At 34.7% G+C, this 18,603-nt stretch overlaps 2 protein-coding genes across 2 annotated transcripts; both read right to left on the bottom strand.

Annotated features, from left to right (window-relative positions):
- Positions 1–1,695: 1,695 nt before the first annotated feature.
- Positions 1,696–4,529, bottom strand: LOC120088739 (pentatricopeptide repeat-containing protein At5g27110). Its single transcript, XM_039046170.1, has one exon. It carries the CDS (start codon positions 4,434–4,436, stop codon positions 2,355–2,357), a length of 2,082 nt encoding a protein of 693 aa, XP_038902098.1. The 5' UTR covers positions 4,437–4,529; the 3' UTR covers positions 1,696–2,354.
- Positions 4,530–6,144: 1,615 nt separating this feature from the next.
- LOC120088037 (PH, RCC1 and FYVE domains-containing protein 1) lies at positions 6,145–15,887 on the bottom strand. The gene is made up of 9 exons (XM_039045058.1): positions 15,231–15,887; positions 14,059–14,145; positions 13,441–13,530; positions 12,477–12,557; positions 12,144–12,338; positions 9,938–12,064; positions 8,574–8,720; positions 7,352–7,737; positions 6,145–6,682 (listed from the first exon to the last, which is right to left on the bottom strand). Exons 1-9 carry the CDS (start codon positions 15,297–15,299, stop codon positions 6,550–6,552), a joined length of 3,315 nt encoding a protein of 1,104 aa, XP_038900986.1. The 5' UTR covers positions 15,300–15,887; the 3' UTR covers positions 6,145–6,549.
- Between the last annotated feature and the right edge of the window lie 2,716 nt (positions 15,888–18,603).

Here is an 18,603-nt window from a genome sequence, read left to right as displayed (position 1 = left end):
GCAACTCTGGGCTTTAGTGGAATGATCTGGTAGTTAACAAATGAAGGTTAATTCAGTGTAAAGAGTTTAGCCAATTAATCTCGGATCGTTGGAGCCCATGATCTGTAAGTCCATTAGGTCCCCTACTAGCTCACAAACGGATAAGGCTTAGAATAGAATGATAAGTTGATTTAAAACGTTCAAATTAGCAAGGGAACTAGTAATTATATGTGATATAATTACACGTTTAATTTTGGAATTAAACGAAATTGGAGAATCAATTAGGATTTAAATATGATTTAAATATTAAGTTCATGAATAGGGATTCATGGTAGTGGAATTGGTGATTAATTAATTTAATATTTGATATTAAATTAATTAAATTGTTTAATTAATTATTAATTATTAGTTTTATTAGAAAAATTAATTATTGAATTAATTTTTGTAAAATTAATAAAAATTTCAAATTTTAATTAAAAATTAAAAATTTGAAAGTTGATTTTGAAAATCAAAATCAAAAATAAAAAATTAGTATTAATTTTGATTTTGGAATTTAAAAATAAATAAAAAATGAGAAATTGGAAAAACGCACTTTGTGGGATTTTCCACTCACCACCAAGGAGCTCATTCAAAGCTCATTCACCAAACCAGCAAATTCAAGGTAGTTGTAATTCATACGTGCTTCTTGATTGCATGATAGTCATGCAATATATAGCTCAAATTTTGGGTGGAATGGCCATGCAATTGTTGCTGAATTATAGAGAAATCAAGAGGTTGAAAGAAGATTGTTCTTCAAAGTGAAAACCAAAAAATCTCTTTCCAAATTCCCTTCAATTCAAGCTTATTTTGAATCTCACTACTCAATCTAAGACCCCAAGAGAATAGTAGGGAAGACCTTGTGGTAGTTCACAACCAAAGGAAAAGGAGATTGCAGTTGGAATTCGTGATTTAAAGGTATCTTCAAAGGTTAGTGTTGAAACCCTCGTTTTTTAGTTTATGAGCATGCTGAATTTGAAGCCAAAATTAATGGATTAGAATGCTTAATGATCTTGTTTTCTTCCGCTGCTTGCTTATGTATTCCAACGGTTTCAATTATTCGTATATGAGTATAATACAATCTAGAAGATAAAGCAGACAATTCTTTCAATATACATTTTTCATTTGAGACAGTGGATATGATATATAGATATTCCACGTTATTCTTACTATCAGTCTCAATATAATAACAATTGCAACGTATATCTTTAAAACTTAGAAGATTTCTCTTTGATTAACTAGAGAATAATGCATTGTCAATTGTAAATTTTGTTTATCGAGACAAAATAATATTTTCTTTTCCAAAATCTTCGATCAAGTTTGCAGAACCTAATATTGTATTTACTTTTGCTTTTAGTATTGTAAATTTGGAAAAGTATTTTTTATTTGTAAGTATTGTATCGGTAGGTACACTATCTGTCAGACATAGATCTTTTTTTTATTAATTTTTTAAACACCCAACATATGAAAATGATCCATGTTTCTTCATTAAAAGAAAACAATTACAATAAGAAAAAACAACATTTAAAATATACAAAAGTTACTATAAATAAAAACATGAAGATAGATAAAAGAAAACAACAACGTAACCTCAAATTTCGAAATTGATAGTATAAGTTGAACTATTGGTATATGTACTAATTGAAGTTGATGGCGATGAATAGTCTTTCCCCTAAAAACTATTATAATGAAAAAAAGAGTAAGAAAATTTGGAGTTATTAATCTAGATATGATAGATAAGATTGAGCCAATTAATTGGCGTAAAAAATAAACCTACGGAGAAAAAGAAAATAAATTAACAAAAATATTTACTTTTTAGTTAGGTTGCATTTTTTTTTTTTTTTTTAATTCATACAGTTGAACCACAATCTGTCAGGTGACAAATTTTTTTATAGATATTTTGATATTCTTTTTATGTTGTGTGCATGGATTGGGCTGAAAAAATGAGTGCAATCCACTAGCACACAAGTATTCTGTCGAAGAACTAAATTGTAGTCTGAATGACTTTAACCACAATCTATCTTCTCACCCCGGCCTATGGATCCCATGACTCCCAACCAATGTTGTAGAAAACACTGTTTCAGCTGAAATTATTCCTTCGATCACAATCACAGTGAAACTCTTCTCCTCATTCAACGTCTCAAACGACACCTCTTAAGGATCAACTCGTGTAATGAGCCTCAGCAAAACTTGGGCCAACATTGCACGGTAATTGAGATCTTTGGAAGGCAACTTTGTCACATTTGTTGAGCGAGTGGTATTGTCTCTTGAAATGAGTTTGATGGCTCTTTAGACATGTATGGAAGCAGACATAATCAATGTACCAGTTTTTTGCTAATCTATGATAGCTTTAGTTCATTCTTCTCCATATGACAAGCTAGAATGTTTAGACATTCATAAACCTCATCAGCCAGAGGATTCGACTTATCTTCAACAAAGAATGGATGGATCCTCTGGTTTATCTCAATCCAGCTGCAACCAGGGCTCTTCTTCAATCCCAGTTCTTTCATTTTTCGCCGTACTTTACGTACCTCCTCCCATTTATTGACAGAAGCATACATATTCGACAGCAAAATGAAAGTAGATGGGTCATCAGGATCTACCTCTATAAGCATTTTCCCGATTTGTACACCTAAAACAAAATCATTATGCAAGCGACATGCAGAAAACAGTGTGCTTAACAATCCGATATCTTTCCTAGTCTCTTTTGATCTTTGAAGAATCTCATAAGCTTCATGTAATCTTCCGGCACGTCCAAGTAGATCTATCAAGCATGAATAGTGTTCAATGCTGGCCTTAATGTTCTGAGCGATCATTTCGTTGAAATATTTATAGCCTTCATCAACCAATCCAGCATGGCTACAAGCAGATAGAACTGCTAGGAATGTAACTGAATCAGCTCGTACGTTTGACTTCTGCATTTCATCAAAAAGCCTCAAAGCTTCTGAAGCCTGGCCATGAGATCCGTAAGCAGTGATCATCGATGTCCACGACACAAGATCTCTCTTTGGTAATTGATGAAAGAGCTTCCACGCATCATCAACATCCCCACATTTAGCATACATATCAAGAAGAGCCCCCATAACAATTTCATTGGTTTCCAACTTATGACTGATGATGCAGTGATGAAGCTCCCTACCCTTTTCTAAGGCTGCTAGCTGTGAACAAGCTGATAAGGTGCTAGAAAATGTTATGGCATCTGGTTTTACATGATGTTCTTTCATGTTATCATAGATACGGAGAGCTTGAATGTGATTACCCACCATGACATATCCAGAAATCATGACATTCCAAGAAACTACTTCATTCTTGGATATATTTCTGAAGATAGTTTCAGCTGAAGAAACATATCCACATTTAAAGTAGAAATCAATGAGAGAAACATCAATGAAGATATCAACATCTATTCTATTTCTCAAAATATATCCATGTATAAATTTTCCATGCCGAAGTTGAACAGACCTTGAGCTAGCATGTATAATGCTGGTCAAAGTCGTCAATGTCGGTTTGGTTCCTTCATCATTCATCCTCATGAGAAGTTCAATGCATGATCTACTATCACCTTTCAAGCTATACCCTGTGATCATAGCATTCCAAGTGATCGCATTCTTCCTTGGGATTTGCTCAAAAATTTCTTTGGCCATTTCGAAATAACCACATTTTCCATACATATCCACAAGCGCAGAAAGAACAAAAGCATCCAACAAAATCCCCCTATCTATCAACTCTCTATGAATCTCCTTACCTCTTTCTAAATTCAAAAGCCTTGTACATGATGAGACAACAACAGTAAAAGTCACTGAATTAGGCTCAAAACCCAACTCTTTCATTTTATCAAACATCTTCAGGGCAGTCTCAGCCTTGTCATCTTTAAAATAACAAGAGATAACTGTGTTCCAACACCCCACATCTCTCTGAGGAAATTCATCGAACAGGTTAATGGCATCATGAAACTGATCACATTTCGCATACATATTCATCAAAGAACTCCCCACAAAAACATCCCATATCAAACCCGTTTTTATCAAATGGTTATGAATTCTTCTCCCATAAACAACTCTACCCAATCCACCACACGCCTTAAGAACAACTGGGTAAGTGTAACAATCAGGTCTTACATGAGAATGACAGTTCAATTGGTCAAAGAGTTGCAGAGCTTCAACGAACCCGAAATTCTTGGTGTAAGCAGAGAGAAGAGCATTCCACAGAGAAACATCCAATGGGGAACCGTTGGTCTGGAAAACAAGCTCAGCTGATCTGTAATCATGGCAGGAAAAGTAAAAGCCGATAAGGGTTTTGCAGAGGACGATGTTGGACTGAAAGCCTAAGGAAAATATTTTCTGATGAATGAGCTTGCCTTGTTTCAGTAATTTGGAGCTAGCGCAAGTTCTCAAGGCAGATAATAATATCATATAATCCATGCATTACAATACAACTATGAGAATAGATGGACAAAAGTGCAATGTAATGGAAGAAATGCAATGTCTAGAATTAAAATACCTAACATTTGTGGTGAGAAAGATGGTAAGTAACATGCCTTCCTTGAAATAGTTTTTAAAAATGTGTTTTTTTATTTTTAATTTGGTTAAGAATTCAAATGTGTAGTTTATTTTTTCTTTTGACCTTTGGTGAGGTGAAAGAATCGAACTTTAGAAGGTCGATAATACAAGTTTTACGTCAGTTAAGCTATGTTCAATTTTGCGTTTAAGTGTTTTGTTAGAAAAGATGAAAAATCAAATGATAAAGAAGTTGTGGGATAACAAGCTTAATCTTCAAAAGTAAAAGTCTAAATAAATGTGATTTACAAATTCGAATTCTAAATTCTAATTGAAATTATAGATCGTCACATTAGAATATTTCCTTGTATGATGATGTTCGTGGACAAATCCAGTAGAAAATCATTTTGACTATAAGACGTTTGTGTAAAAAAAGTACATGAATGAACTAACATGATACTTGTGTAAAAAAATACATAAATGAAATGATATTGGAATCTTGAAACTATGCAAGTTAGAAAAATACTCAAAAGAGTGATAGCTAGTGCCTTTACCAATATAGTACATCTTCCTTCCATGGATCGTGTTTAGTTACTTCAATCTTAGACATGATGAAAAAGATTCATGTTGGGTTGTTTATATATTTCAATCTTTTATAAGTAATGTTTCAAATTTTGATGTGAAACCAACGAGTCAAAAGAACAACGAAGAAAATTGAGTAAAACAATCTTAATATTAAATAATCTCACAAATAAAAAGATTTAATTATTTTCCTTTTATTTGAAAATTTTAAGCCGTTTATCATCGTAGTGTTTAAAATATGGGTTTCTCTTTTTTATTAATGGCCATACTAAGAGTTAGATTAGAACAAGAAGGAGCCCTCTCAAAAGCTAGAAAACAAAAACTTTTTTGGCCGATTACAACGAGATGTGAATATTGATCATCTTTGTCGGCAATTTGACAGTGACTTATTTTCTCAAAAAAATTAATATCATTAAATCAATTTATAATAATTCATTAACAATTATATCTATTAGTCACTTTTCATCCTCTTACAAAATAGTTAACTATTTTCTTTTCAATGAAAATTTTTATTTACATTCTTCAAACAGCTAAACCTTTTCCTTATTATCAACTAAAATGTTTTTGGAATATTAATCACTACCTATGAAAGTGCCAAGTTGTTTATTATTCCATTTCAACATAAATTTTCCATTTTTTATTTCAACATACTTTTAAAAATGCATAAATAAATTTGCCACAATCCAACTAACTCGACTTCTTTAATCTTGAAATGGGACATTGGATCTTGCAGTGAACCCCAACCATAAACTAACAAAGTCCTTAAAATTATTTATGGGTCAAATTATGGTAAATGCAGGAAAAGGTCATCCAAAGTAGAAAATAATGAATGCTTCTAGCTATAATAATCATCAAAATACCAAAGGTAAGTCGTCAAACTTTCTTTCTTAATATACAATTAACATGCTTGAGGGACTCGAGCTATCGTACCACCAAATGCACCACATCCAAGAAGGCAGAAGAAATCAAAACCGAAAGTGTAATAGTTAAATCTGCTCTTTAACTAAGAAAAAAAAATGGAATTATAAACCAAGCTCATAACAGATAAAAGTACAAAAAAAAATATGCAAATGCATTCGCTTATCGGATTTACATTGCAGCTGATGTGAACAACGGCCAGCAGAGTTACTAAAAATTTACATTTCTTACATTCAATCCCCCACAAAGGCACATATATAGAGGAAAAATTGAGGGACCCCCCAAAAAGAGAAAATAAGGCAAAGAAACAAACAAGAAAATGAAGGTGAAAAACAGGGGAACAATTAAAAACACAAACCCCTCTAGTTATCCCTCTAACTCAAAATACCATATATGGCCTTTTTCTTTTCTATCCCTAGGGATGGATAAAACCAAACAAATTGATCATATTATCACTTAGCAGTAGTAATATAAGCTGTGAGCCTGTAAACAACCTGTTCATTTACAATCAATTGGATTAGACTGACCAATTTCCACGTCAGTGGCCCAAGTCCTCGCTACCAACGCCCACACTGGACTTATCAATCATACGCACGTTATATTGATCATATACTCTTGCTCGGTTCTCCGCCCACCACTGTTCTGCTTGCTTCTCGGTAAACCGTTTCCGACTGCAATAAGAAAAAATTGATGTGTTTATAAATTTTGCATCTAAGTACGGTAGACCATATGATTTACGCAAGTGATGCTATTGTTAGTACTGTGAGATTAGACAGATGGCCAACACATAACTGATCATCTCCACACAACATGCTTCATAAACTCCAACAACATTAAACAACAAGAATAAATGCTTGATCCATATTGTTCTAGTCTCACAAACTTCTGATCATTAATAATGACAGGAAAACTTGAAGTTTAAAGTTGATGATTACCACTACCAACGGTAGCCAATGAATTTCGTTGACTTTTCTTCCTTAACGTCATGCATAAGATTTCGTATTAATGAATTTTTGCAATGGTGGTTGATTTTTTTTAACATAGCCTATCCTTAGATGGTTAGATTGCCTCAAATACACAATGAGACATCACAAACCTGCTCACAGGCATAACAAATTATTTGTACTTCACTAAGTTATTATTTAGCTAGACACACGACCTAGTGACCAAAACATGGGAGGATAACAGATTGGTCGGTCTGCAAAAGAATAATGATGGGAGCATAGGCAAAAGCTTCGCCTTCTTTCTTATAGTCTGATATTGAAGTCATATAAGCTAGCTACTAGCTTCAAATCAACTATTTTACAAAGGATCGAGTCAGCAAGGCTGAAGAATTATACCTGAAACGCACTCGCTTGAGATCTTTGGCACCACCCTGAAGAGAGGTAAACGTGATATATACACCAGGCTCATCTTGCTCAACCCATTCAGCATCATGACGAGAATCGCTTTCTTTAACCTTGTTACCATTTCTAGTTGTTGAATCAGAATTGCCTTGTCTGTTATGGCCTGAACTACGAATACTTGCAGTGGTAGACCCATTAGACAACAAGTGACTGTTTGATTCTATAATGTCAGCTTCTAGAGACATTGTTTGACCATTAGATCGGTCAATCGATGGAGTAACAACATCATTGAAGGGAGGACTGGAGCCCAAGGAGGCCAGAGAAGGTGATTTGATGTTGCGAGCTGCTCCAACTGGAAGTCTTTCTGCCATTTCCTTCAACTGTTGAAAACATCGAAAAAGGAAATTTGCAACTTTAAGTACAATACAAATACGTCTATCTATTCACTGAGAAAAGTTGAAATTTGTATTTTTCCACCTGAAAGGAGTGCTAACAGAGAGTAAGATAAGACTTAAGAGACAATATTGAATAACTTGGATCTCAATCAGAAATAGCAGCTACTTAAGCTACCATAACATTGCCAGCCAAAAACATTTCAATTTTTTTTTTTTTTTTTAGTCCTTGATATGGGCTTATAATCAATAATGTAAACAAATTACCTTAACTAACTAGTTTTAGTTCTTTGAATTAGCGAGAACCCAAGTAGACTTTACCCAAGGTGAATGCCTAGAGTAAACCCTATCGGCTATACGTTAGGATAGCATTAGTGGTACAAGAATCTTAATTCATCAGTAAAATTTGAAATTCGTGCAAGAGGCTATGGTCACGTTTATTTTATGGCCACCTCCATCCAAGGTAACTAATCTCACTCAGAATTCTTCACCATCCAAGTAATAAAGCTAGATAACAGTCTCCAGTTTCAAATTCTGTGAACAAGAAGAGGATGTTGTATTCATCGGTAGACTAAATGAAGAGATTAAAGCCAAGGCACTATTCCAATGATTGATTACAGAAAGGGACATAATTTGGTATTCACGATTCACGATTTATTATTTGTAATTTTTTTATGAAGGCCCTCACGATACACAGTAATGTAATGAAGCTCAAGTAAATGGCATGCAAGATGTCCTATTTTCAGGTGAGAAACAGAAACAGTAACATGCATATGTAACTCCATAAACCAGCATACCATCACATACAAGAATAAACAACTTACTTGGGCAGTAAGCGACTTGATTACTTCTTTTGCTGCATTGCACTTTGTTGCTTCTCCTGCAGCAAATGCCAGTGCTTCCTTCAACTGTTTGGTTGTTCTTTCCATCTCAACTTCTTGAAGTTGAGCTTTACGGGTAAGATTTTCAACCTGCAAAAAAAGGCAATTGGTAAGACATGATGCATTTAGGGACTGCTAATTAACTATGGTTTCTGTACGACAAATAAAAAGGGATGATGTAGGAAAGGCAATCTGAAACTGAATCTAAGGACCCCAAAGAAGTTTTTTTAGAAAAAGAAACATTTCATTGAAAGAATGAAATGGGGAAACCCAATACCCAACATCTAAAGATGATTACAAGAAAACTCTCCCATTGGAAAGGAAAAAAGATCAACTATAATGAATAAAAGAATGCTCTGATTTACACCAAATAAAAGCATTAGAAAGAACCAAATCCATAAAACAATCAAAAGTAGAGGAGGAATCCCTAAAAAGACAGTCGTTGCGTTGGCACCAAAGTGAAGGACCTTGAAGAAGTTTAGTACAACAGTTCCCTTTCTTAAGCATAAATAAAATAATTGTGTGGAGTCAACATTTTCTGTAATTTCTTTTCCAATAAAAGACAGATTTCAATTGATAGAACGAAGGGAAAAAGATGGAGAGAAAATATTTCCGCCCAGGCACCCACTAAGGAACTTCTAAAGAACTTATTTGGTACTAATAATTGTTTCCATGCCAATTGGTATACCCATATTCCGCAAGAATAAAAAACAAAAAAACAAAAAAAATAAGGATACTTAGAAAAACTCATGAGAGAGTAGCAAGAGGATTCAAGAAATTTCATAAGCTATGGCTTCTTTCCAACCATAATTTTTTTTTTTTTACAAATTCATTTATTTGTATTTGAAAAGATGATTGCCTGCAACAATTTTGAGGGGAAATAATTAATTAAATAATTAAGACAATCTTGCATACATCTAAATACTGCATTATTTTCTTTATGCCTTATAGTTTTTGCTCATGTGGAAACCAATTTGGTAATTGGACATTTTGACAACGAAATTGATTATAAATCCACCATAAAGAATAATGATAGGGAATGACACTTTGATTCTTCTACATCATCATCTACTGTATCATAGGAATCAAACTAGTGCAACTACTTCTCTCAAGCCTTGAAGTGGCTACATCTCCATGGAAAAAATTGTGTGTAACGTGACACTTTTTTGCTAAAAAATATATTAATTTAGCTTCTCAAGATGAATTAACTTTCATATACCATTAAATTCAACAACAAAATTATAATCATGAAAAATCATATGATCAGCTCTATTCAAGAAGCTTAGAGAAAAGTGGATTCTGTGTACCTGAGCTTTTAACTTAACAACCTCCTGGCTAAGACTATCATTTGTCCTTTTAGCATCATCAACTGCAATCTTTGGTGAAGTAAGGCCTCCAAGTGTTGGAGTAGGTGTTGTTGAACGAGGTGGACTTGCTCGTCTTGATATAGGGGATGTTGCTCTGGAGACAATTCTAGAACCAGGAACTGAAGCAGAAAAGAACTTTTTGGATGACCCAAACACTGGATTGAATGATTTAGAAATAGCTCCCCACTGTGATCCTCCATTTGGAACCGGCGACACCCTGCTACTATTACATTCAAATTTTTTGTTTTTCTTGGAAAATTGGCTCTCTCCTTGCTTCACAGACTCCATGGAAGAAAACCGAGCAAGTTGAGCACGAGACTTGACAGACTCCGGTTTCTCATCTTTCTCAACAAAATCATTGCTTCCTTGATTGATGCTTCTTCTTCGGCTCACTGAAGACTGAGAAGAAGTATCAGTTTCAAGTGCCTTCCGTAGTTTGCTATAACAGTTATCACATACACGATAGGGTTTGTTAGGATTTGGGGCCATAGAAGCCTTATGACATTTCTTACTGCTACAAGAATGACAGAAAACAAGTCCACAGTTATAACAGTTATGTCGCTTCCTTTTGAAGTTAAATGGTAAGTGGCAGCCAGAACACATAGACTGATCAACACCAGAAACCCATTTATGAAGGCAGATAGCCGCAGTAAAATTTGTACCACATGCAATGCTTTTAACTTGCTTGTCTTTCAAAGCTTCTACTAAAGTTGGTGAATTTCTGTCATCAGTGTCACCATGACCCAAACGACCATTTGCACCCTTGCCCCAAGTGTAGACTTCAGTTCTCGAAGTTAAAACAGCAACATGATAAGCACCACAAGCTATTTCTTCCACAAAACATTTTGAAAGCTTTCCTTCAACTCGAACAGGAACCTTCCCATCAGCATGAGGATTGCCTAACTGGCCATATACGGGACTTCCCATTGCGTAAACATGGCCAGATGTCGTAAGGGCAACTGTCAGGCTGTGCCCACAAGAAACTCGACAAAAGTTAGGGTCAACAAGAGCTGCCACGCAAGTGGGCACTAGTTTAGTCTCTTTGTCACCATGCCCTAATCGACCCTTATCTCCATCTCCCCATGTGAATAGTTTCCCTGAAGAGCAATTACTGGAACTCGAGCTTCCAACCATAACTTCAACTATGGCAGCAGTATGCCAAACACCACAAGCAGCCCGCACAGTGCGCAGACCCTTGAGAGATTCCACTTCTCTAGGCATTGTGACACTGTTGCGATCTCCATGGCCTAAAACACCAAACGTTCCATCACCAAAGGTAAAAAGTTGCCCTGCAGAGGTTACAACTGCAGTGTGCCAAGGTCCACAAGAGATGGAAGAGACATGTATGCCCTCTAATGGTCCATTGATCTTTTTTGGGATCCAGTGGCTTACTTCATTCCCATGGCCAAGAAGACCAAAATTGTAAGTTCCATCACCCCATGTGTACAAATCACCAGAAAGTGTTACAGCACATGTGTGGTACTCACCACAAGATACCAATTCAATATTTGTATTACCAAGGGCATCTACAAGCTTTGGTTGCAAAACATCAGAATCGACACCATGCCCAAGCCTGCCTCCTGATTCCTCCCCCCAGGTGAAAATTTCTCCTTGCTTGGTCACTAACGCAGCATGGTGTCCACCACAGGCAATGTTCTGAACATCCAGAACTACAGCAGATTCCAGGGCTTTAGGAAGCAAAGAATCCATTTTGAGACTGAAACAACTTCCAACTTTATGACTTCCACCACCAAGAACACCATCCCCAGTTCCTTCACCCCAAATAAAAACATCTCCCAAGGCATCACCATCATCATGACCTGAGCCTTGGCTGGAAGAGCTGACAGCACTTGATAAACTAACTCTAAAAGCATCAATTCCCATTGCTTTCATCGGACCATGCATTTCTGAACCACCTGATGATAAAGAATTGACTGATATACTGGCAGAATCAGATGGGAAGAACCCCTTGGGAGGAACAGCATACAGTATAACATCTGATAACGCCTTATCCATTCCATTTTTAGGAGGACTTCCATATGGACTCTGAAGTCGAAAATCACCATCCTAAATTTTGAAGGGAAAAAAACATTACTTATCAAGATTTACTTTGCATAATAAACGAGGTTAGGAAGAAATAAATCACCTTTTGCAAGCTATCATTACTACCAAATGGTGAATTAAGAGGAGAACTTCTTCTGGTGTAAGTTCGAGGACTATTTGCTTCAGATTGCATCCCATCACTCCTAGATTCTGTTCTCCATTTTCGGTGATGACTACGGGAAATTAATGTTTTTAAACCATTGAACCAAACCTCAGCTTCATCTTTATCCTTGCAAATCTAGTGGGGAGAATAAATAACCAGATTGTTAGGATTTAAAATAACACAGTAGCCAAGATAAGCAAGAGTGAGGCTGAGGCCAATGAACTGAATGCAAACAGAATAATAAACAAAATAATAATTAAATTAATAACATACCAAATCTAAAGATCTGTCATTATATATTAGAGAAAATGACTGGTATTCCTTCTCTGGCCGTGGATACCTTTGAAATATTGGCTGCAAAGTTTTGTGAAACAGATCTGATCAGTATATAGCATACATATACGATACATCATAAAGTCACTACACAAGTAAAATAGTCACTGATTTCCATAATGTTTTTGGTTGAAATAAGCCTAAAATTACAAGTACGGTTTAAATCTTATGTTTGTACCTAAAATTTCCTCACATATACTATCTTGATTCTTATACCACCAAATGTTCTTATCATGATTGCTAAACAAAGATTGAACTGTGTCCTTTAGACTAAACAGAAAGAAGATCAAAGTGTAAGGAACAAAACAAAATAAGCGTAAAAAATCAATGACTCAAATAATCTAATTTAATAGGTGCATGAAAATGCCCAAATACCAATAAGTACTTCACTTTTTATGTGGAGAGCGAGAAAAAGAAGAAGAAGGGAAAAGAAAGAAAGAAAAGGAGGAGGAGGAGAGAGAGAGAGAGAGATTGAAATAGTATAGCAAGTTTATCATAGAACCTTTAAATGGAGATGTACATTAAACATCTTCTCCTCGGTACTTCTGCTATTATATACTTTTTCTAGGTTGGTTGGTCATAGGCCAACACATGAACCTTCTAGGAAGGATTTAACAACATAGATGACATGCCAAGCATCTTAAAGTTTCAAAAGCCATCACATTCTAAACTTTATAAATGAACCACAAACAATGTCAGCAGCCACCTTTTCAATTGTGACGCTTCACTATACAAGAAGCTATAATTTTAGAGATTTCTAAAGTTCAGAGAAATAAACATTACCACGGTCTCTTGATAATTATCAAAATATCACATTGGATGCAAATCAATTGATATGGCCACAAAGGCAGGGGAGAATGAACATATGTTTAAAGAAATCAGATCTTTAGAAAATGGTACTTACAGTGCGTTGCCCAGATATTATTCTAGAAACATGGCTTAGTTTAAGGTGTTTCTCCTCTTTTCCTGAAAACCAAATTAGAACAGACTCATCCTGAAAACATAAAACATCGCCAATCACTTTCAGTTCTTATGACACTATCCCATGCAACTAAGATCAATCATAGTACGGAATTCCATCAACAACCAAAGAGAAAAGAGTATGACAAGCGTTTAATATTGACTTGATTACATTAGGATCTAAAAAACATCAAATAGTCTGCTTTTTTCTTATCCAACTCAATTGGAGTATAATTTCGTTGAACTTTGGAGGAGAATGTCATTTTATCCAGCTGGACATGGACATCCCTTTCTTTATGATGATAAGTTATCCAAGTAAATATGGATACACAAATAATGATCCTATTTTAAGAAAATCAATTACCTATATATTTTCATATGTAAGATGTAATTTTCTCATAAACATGATCTCATAGAGCAAAGTTCATTAACCGTTATGGGGTTAAAACTGAGCTTTTCCCATCAGAAGGTATTATCAGGCGTACAACAATAATGACTAATACAAAGGTTTAATTTCTGAACAAATCCTACAACAATTTCGTTAAAACATAATCAAACTTACATTGGAAAGCCGGAAAGGACAGAATTTTGGTTTTCCCCTCCTTCCATACTTTAGCAGATAAGCCCCCTTCTTTAGAGCAATAATGGACTGAAATATGTAAAACAGAGAAAAGTATTACATACTATAAGCATGTGTAGGCCATCTAAGTGCCTTACAGAAGTTTGGCTATTGAGTAGTCGAAATTTAGATGGTACAGATTCAAGATAAGAAATTATATGGTCAAGTGGTAACTGTTAAAACTAAAAATTAAAAACAATAATAATTAGACATGGACATCCAGATAGAGACATAAAAACGGGCCAAACCTCACACCTCTTCCAAGAATATTATTCATCCTTCATTTCCATTTTCCTCTCTACAATCTCATATACTATATTGCGCTTATTAATAGCCTTGAAAATGTTGCCAATTTACATCATTGGCTGAAACCACTAGTCTTTGGAATCTATTTGACTATTTGGATCAATAAATGAACATGCACAACAGGAACGGAACCACAGCTTGATTCCATCGCAATGATTGCTCATGAAGAACATCATAGCTAACTAAATTGATCCTATGAATTAAATTTAGATCCAGGGCATTAGTGTTGAGAAGGGATGTGATGGTTCTGCTAGATTCATCTTCAACCATTGTCATTGTTCAAGAAGGTGGCCTAGTTGATTCTAAATCAACAAGATTGGGTGTAGTATGCATCCTTCGGTTTGCCTAGGCAATTTTTGAAATCATGTGGAATCTTCCAAGGATAAAATAATTTTACCAATGCTGAATTGCCTCATTAGAACCTGAAAGCGTATCTGTTCAGAAAATAGTCATCAAATTCAGCACGCAACTACCTTCGACTTTGACTAATTAATTTATTTTTCATATCCCGCTAAGAAAATCAAACTTGCGTCCAGAAATTCATAAAAAGATATTCCAACTCAACTTCTGATGAATGCATCGTACTTAAAACGGCACTCGTTTGCAATGAAAACGAGACTAAAACATGCCACTGACGACGACGGCAGTGCAAAACAATACTAACAAAAATTCAACTACTTCATTTATACGCTTGTTACACTGATTTGAGAGAAACATAGCAATAAATCCGTTATAAGTTCGCAAATCATGGACAACAGTACGTTTGAGTTTTACAAGGATATAAAAGAGAAGAAAGTGGATGAGAGCACCTGCTCGATATCCCTTTCCACCGGACCATTCCTATTAAGATCTGAAGTCATCCTATCCATCCTCGACATCAACTTTTCCTCCTCTTGAACCCTCAAATCTGAAGACTTAACTTTAACTCATCCATTTTCATAACCAAGCGCCTCCATTGACCAGTTCTTGCGCGAAGCCACTCACTCTACACCTAAAACTCAAATTCAACAAGAAATTCCAATCTACACCTCTAAAATCATCCATCTCAACTTAACTACACAGCTGCCGTCCGATTCATCCAACCAGCGCTCTGAAACTGCACTGACTCTGAATCACTATAGCTGCAAATTCTTGAATAACTTCGCTGAATTGGCTTAAGCAGCAGGCTGCTTCAATGACTTGACAGGAGAATATAATAACAGCTAGGTTAAAGAATCAAAGATAGGCGGAAACAACAGTGGTGAATTTCCACAGATTCGCGTGAACACGCCGCAAAAGTTCGAGTAATACCTCTGATTGTAAGAGAAGAAGTATCTGAGCATGAAAGTGCAAGAAACTAGAAAGTGAAAGAAAACTGGGAACTATGATCTGATTCGGAGTTGTTGCAGGGAAGAAAGAGAGAGAGGAAGAGAGAGACTAGAAAGTCGATGAGAGAGAATGACAGAGAGTGAAGAGCAGGACGAATAGGAATTAATTGTAAAAAATAATAATAATAATTATTATTATTATTATTATTTAAAAAATGGAAAATTTGCTGTTCGTTCGGAGTGAGAGCTTGAGCTTAATCGGAAGTATGGTGTACGTGAGTTGGAAACTTGGTTTAGATTGAGGGTGTTTTTAGGATCAATTTAAAATTTCGAGTGGATTGAATTGGTAATCAAATAATGCAAATAAAATTTTGAATCTAATCTTTAAAATTTGGGATGCGTTAGTTTGAGTTATCAGGTTGTAATTTATTTTTTCTTTTTAATTAAAAATAAATTTACATATGATTAATAACTAAAAACTTTAAACAAAGACATATATCATAACAATTTTAAAAGAAAAATATTGAAAAATCACCAATGATTAATCAATACAAATTAATCAAATTTTAAACAAAGATGTATATATTATTAATATATATAAACTTCTGATTGGGTTAGGTGAACCCAAATTTCTTTTAGCCAACCCACAATCCAATCTAATTCAAGAAAAATAGGAAAAGTTGAACCTAACCCAACCCAACCCAAGAACAAAATTAATTCAACTCAATCCTTACATTGTGAGTAGTCACTTGTTGCGTTATTTGAACACCTCTAATCGAAAGCTCGAAACAAATAGTACAAAATTCATTTTCATGTTGATATTTGCATATTTCCATGAAAAATAAATGGTATATCCATTTTTAAAAAATTAGGTTAAGTTACACATTTGATGTCTATAATTTTAAAAATTACAATTTAATCTTACGTTTAATTTAAATTTGATCTTTTATCATTTTAAAAAAACAATAATTTTGTCATTGAAGACATCCTTAAATTATATTTTACTCATTAAAAAAAATCATATATTTTTTCATTATGTATTCCGTCAATTGAGGGGTAAGGGGTAAGGGGTAAGGGGTAAGTTGAAACTTTTAAAACTATAGTTACCAAATTAAATCTGTAGTTTCTTTTTATAATTTGTTGTTTCTTCTAATCAAATAATATTGATGTTATTTGTATTTGACCAATTGAATTATATTTAAATTAACTAATATAGTAACATTTTCGAGAAAAATTTCAATTCAACTCTTTTGTTTAATGTGTGGGAGATAGAGACCTCAAGATTGATAATACAAATTTATGTCAGTTGAGTTATACTCAGGTTAGCAATTGGAAAAATTTTGAACCAATCACAAATTGTTATGTCATTCACTAGATTAGAGGATCATGGACAGTTGAATTAGATAAAATTAATTTGGCTCAATTTGATATTATTATCTGGATTAAAGTCCATCTATGCTAAAAAATAGGCTGAATTGAACCCAAATGTCAAATAATACTCAAATCCAACTAATTGGGCCCAAGACCCATGGATCATGCTCGACTCCTTGACTCCTGAAGCTAACCACGCTTGAAGACTGAAGTTCTTTAGAGATACAAACATTCTTCCAAGACTCCAACTTCAAGAACATCCACACACTATGCTTCCATAGCATTCGAATGAGAGAGAATTAGAGGATTAAGTACTAGAGATCGAACCACATTCACATCAAATCGACATCAACACAAACACAAATTCAACCTCACGAAACAAGTTTCTCAGAAAACCTCGTGCGAACACCGATCCTCCAAAAAGACCATCAAGCTCAAAGATCGATCATCCAAGAAGACCAACAAGCCTAAAGGTCGATCATCCAAGAAGATCATCAAACCCAAAAACCGATCATCTAAGAAAATCATAAGCCCAAAGGTCAATCATCCAAGAAGATCAACAGGCCTAAAGGCCGATCATCCAAGAAAATCATTAAGCCCAAAGGCCGAAGAAGATTAATAAGCCCAAAGGGTCGATCATGAAAATCAAACCAGCTCAAAGATTATAATTTATTTTGAAAGCTTCAAAGGATTATATATTAAAGATTGTACTTGCTATACTAAAATTAATACATATACAACGTTCAAATTTCACGAATTAAGTCTCTCCGGAAACCTTGTGCGAACAACCATAAGTGTAGCAATTTACACGCTTTGTTAGATTTCGTTTTTAAATATAGTGTGTGACTTATAATTTTATTTAATTAAAATCATAAATTGTCATTAGTGAATCAATTTAAACTCCTTTTTAAGAGGATTTTGTACAGATAACCCAAATTGGAGAGAAAAATGAGATTTGCCTCGTTTTTTTAAAACTAGTTTTTTTATTAACCATTTGTTGACATCAGATTTGAGTGAAATTACCAAAACGAAATCCTCCATACATGCAGAATGACCTTTATCGCTCTCTCCCACTCTAGTTATCTGGCTATCTCATCATTCTCTTGCAATATAGCTATCTCGCTATCTTGTTCTCGTGTTCCATCTCTTTCCTCTCTCACATCGCTCTTTGCTATCTCGTTCTCTTGCCTCGCATCCTCTCTCCATGGTCCCTCTCTACAGCACAAACTGAAGTTGGTCACACATCTGAGTTGCTCGTGTGGAGTCATCGTAGCGAGAAATTGTGGTCATGTCAATGAAAAAGAAGAAGATGTGGAAGAGGAAAAGAAGAAGAATAGGACATGAAGAATAAGAAAGGGAAAAACAAAAGAAAAAGATATACCAGGAACTCAGATGCACCAGAGAAGAAGAATTAAAAGAAATAATATTATCTTCAAATATCCTATTCTTGCTTTCTTTCCAAAGACATCACAAAAGCGCACGAGTAGTCCAACTCTAAATGATT

Source organism: Benincasa hispida, chromosome 10 (genome assembly GCF_009727055.1).
Source record: "Benincasa hispida cultivar B227 chromosome 10, ASM972705v1, whole genome shotgun sequence".
NCBI classification, from domain to species: domain Eukaryota; kingdom Viridiplantae; phylum Streptophyta; class Magnoliopsida; order Cucurbitales; family Cucurbitaceae; genus Benincasa; species Benincasa hispida.
Note: the sequence above shows the minus strand (reverse complement) of the source record. Positions and strands in the feature narration are given on the sequence as shown.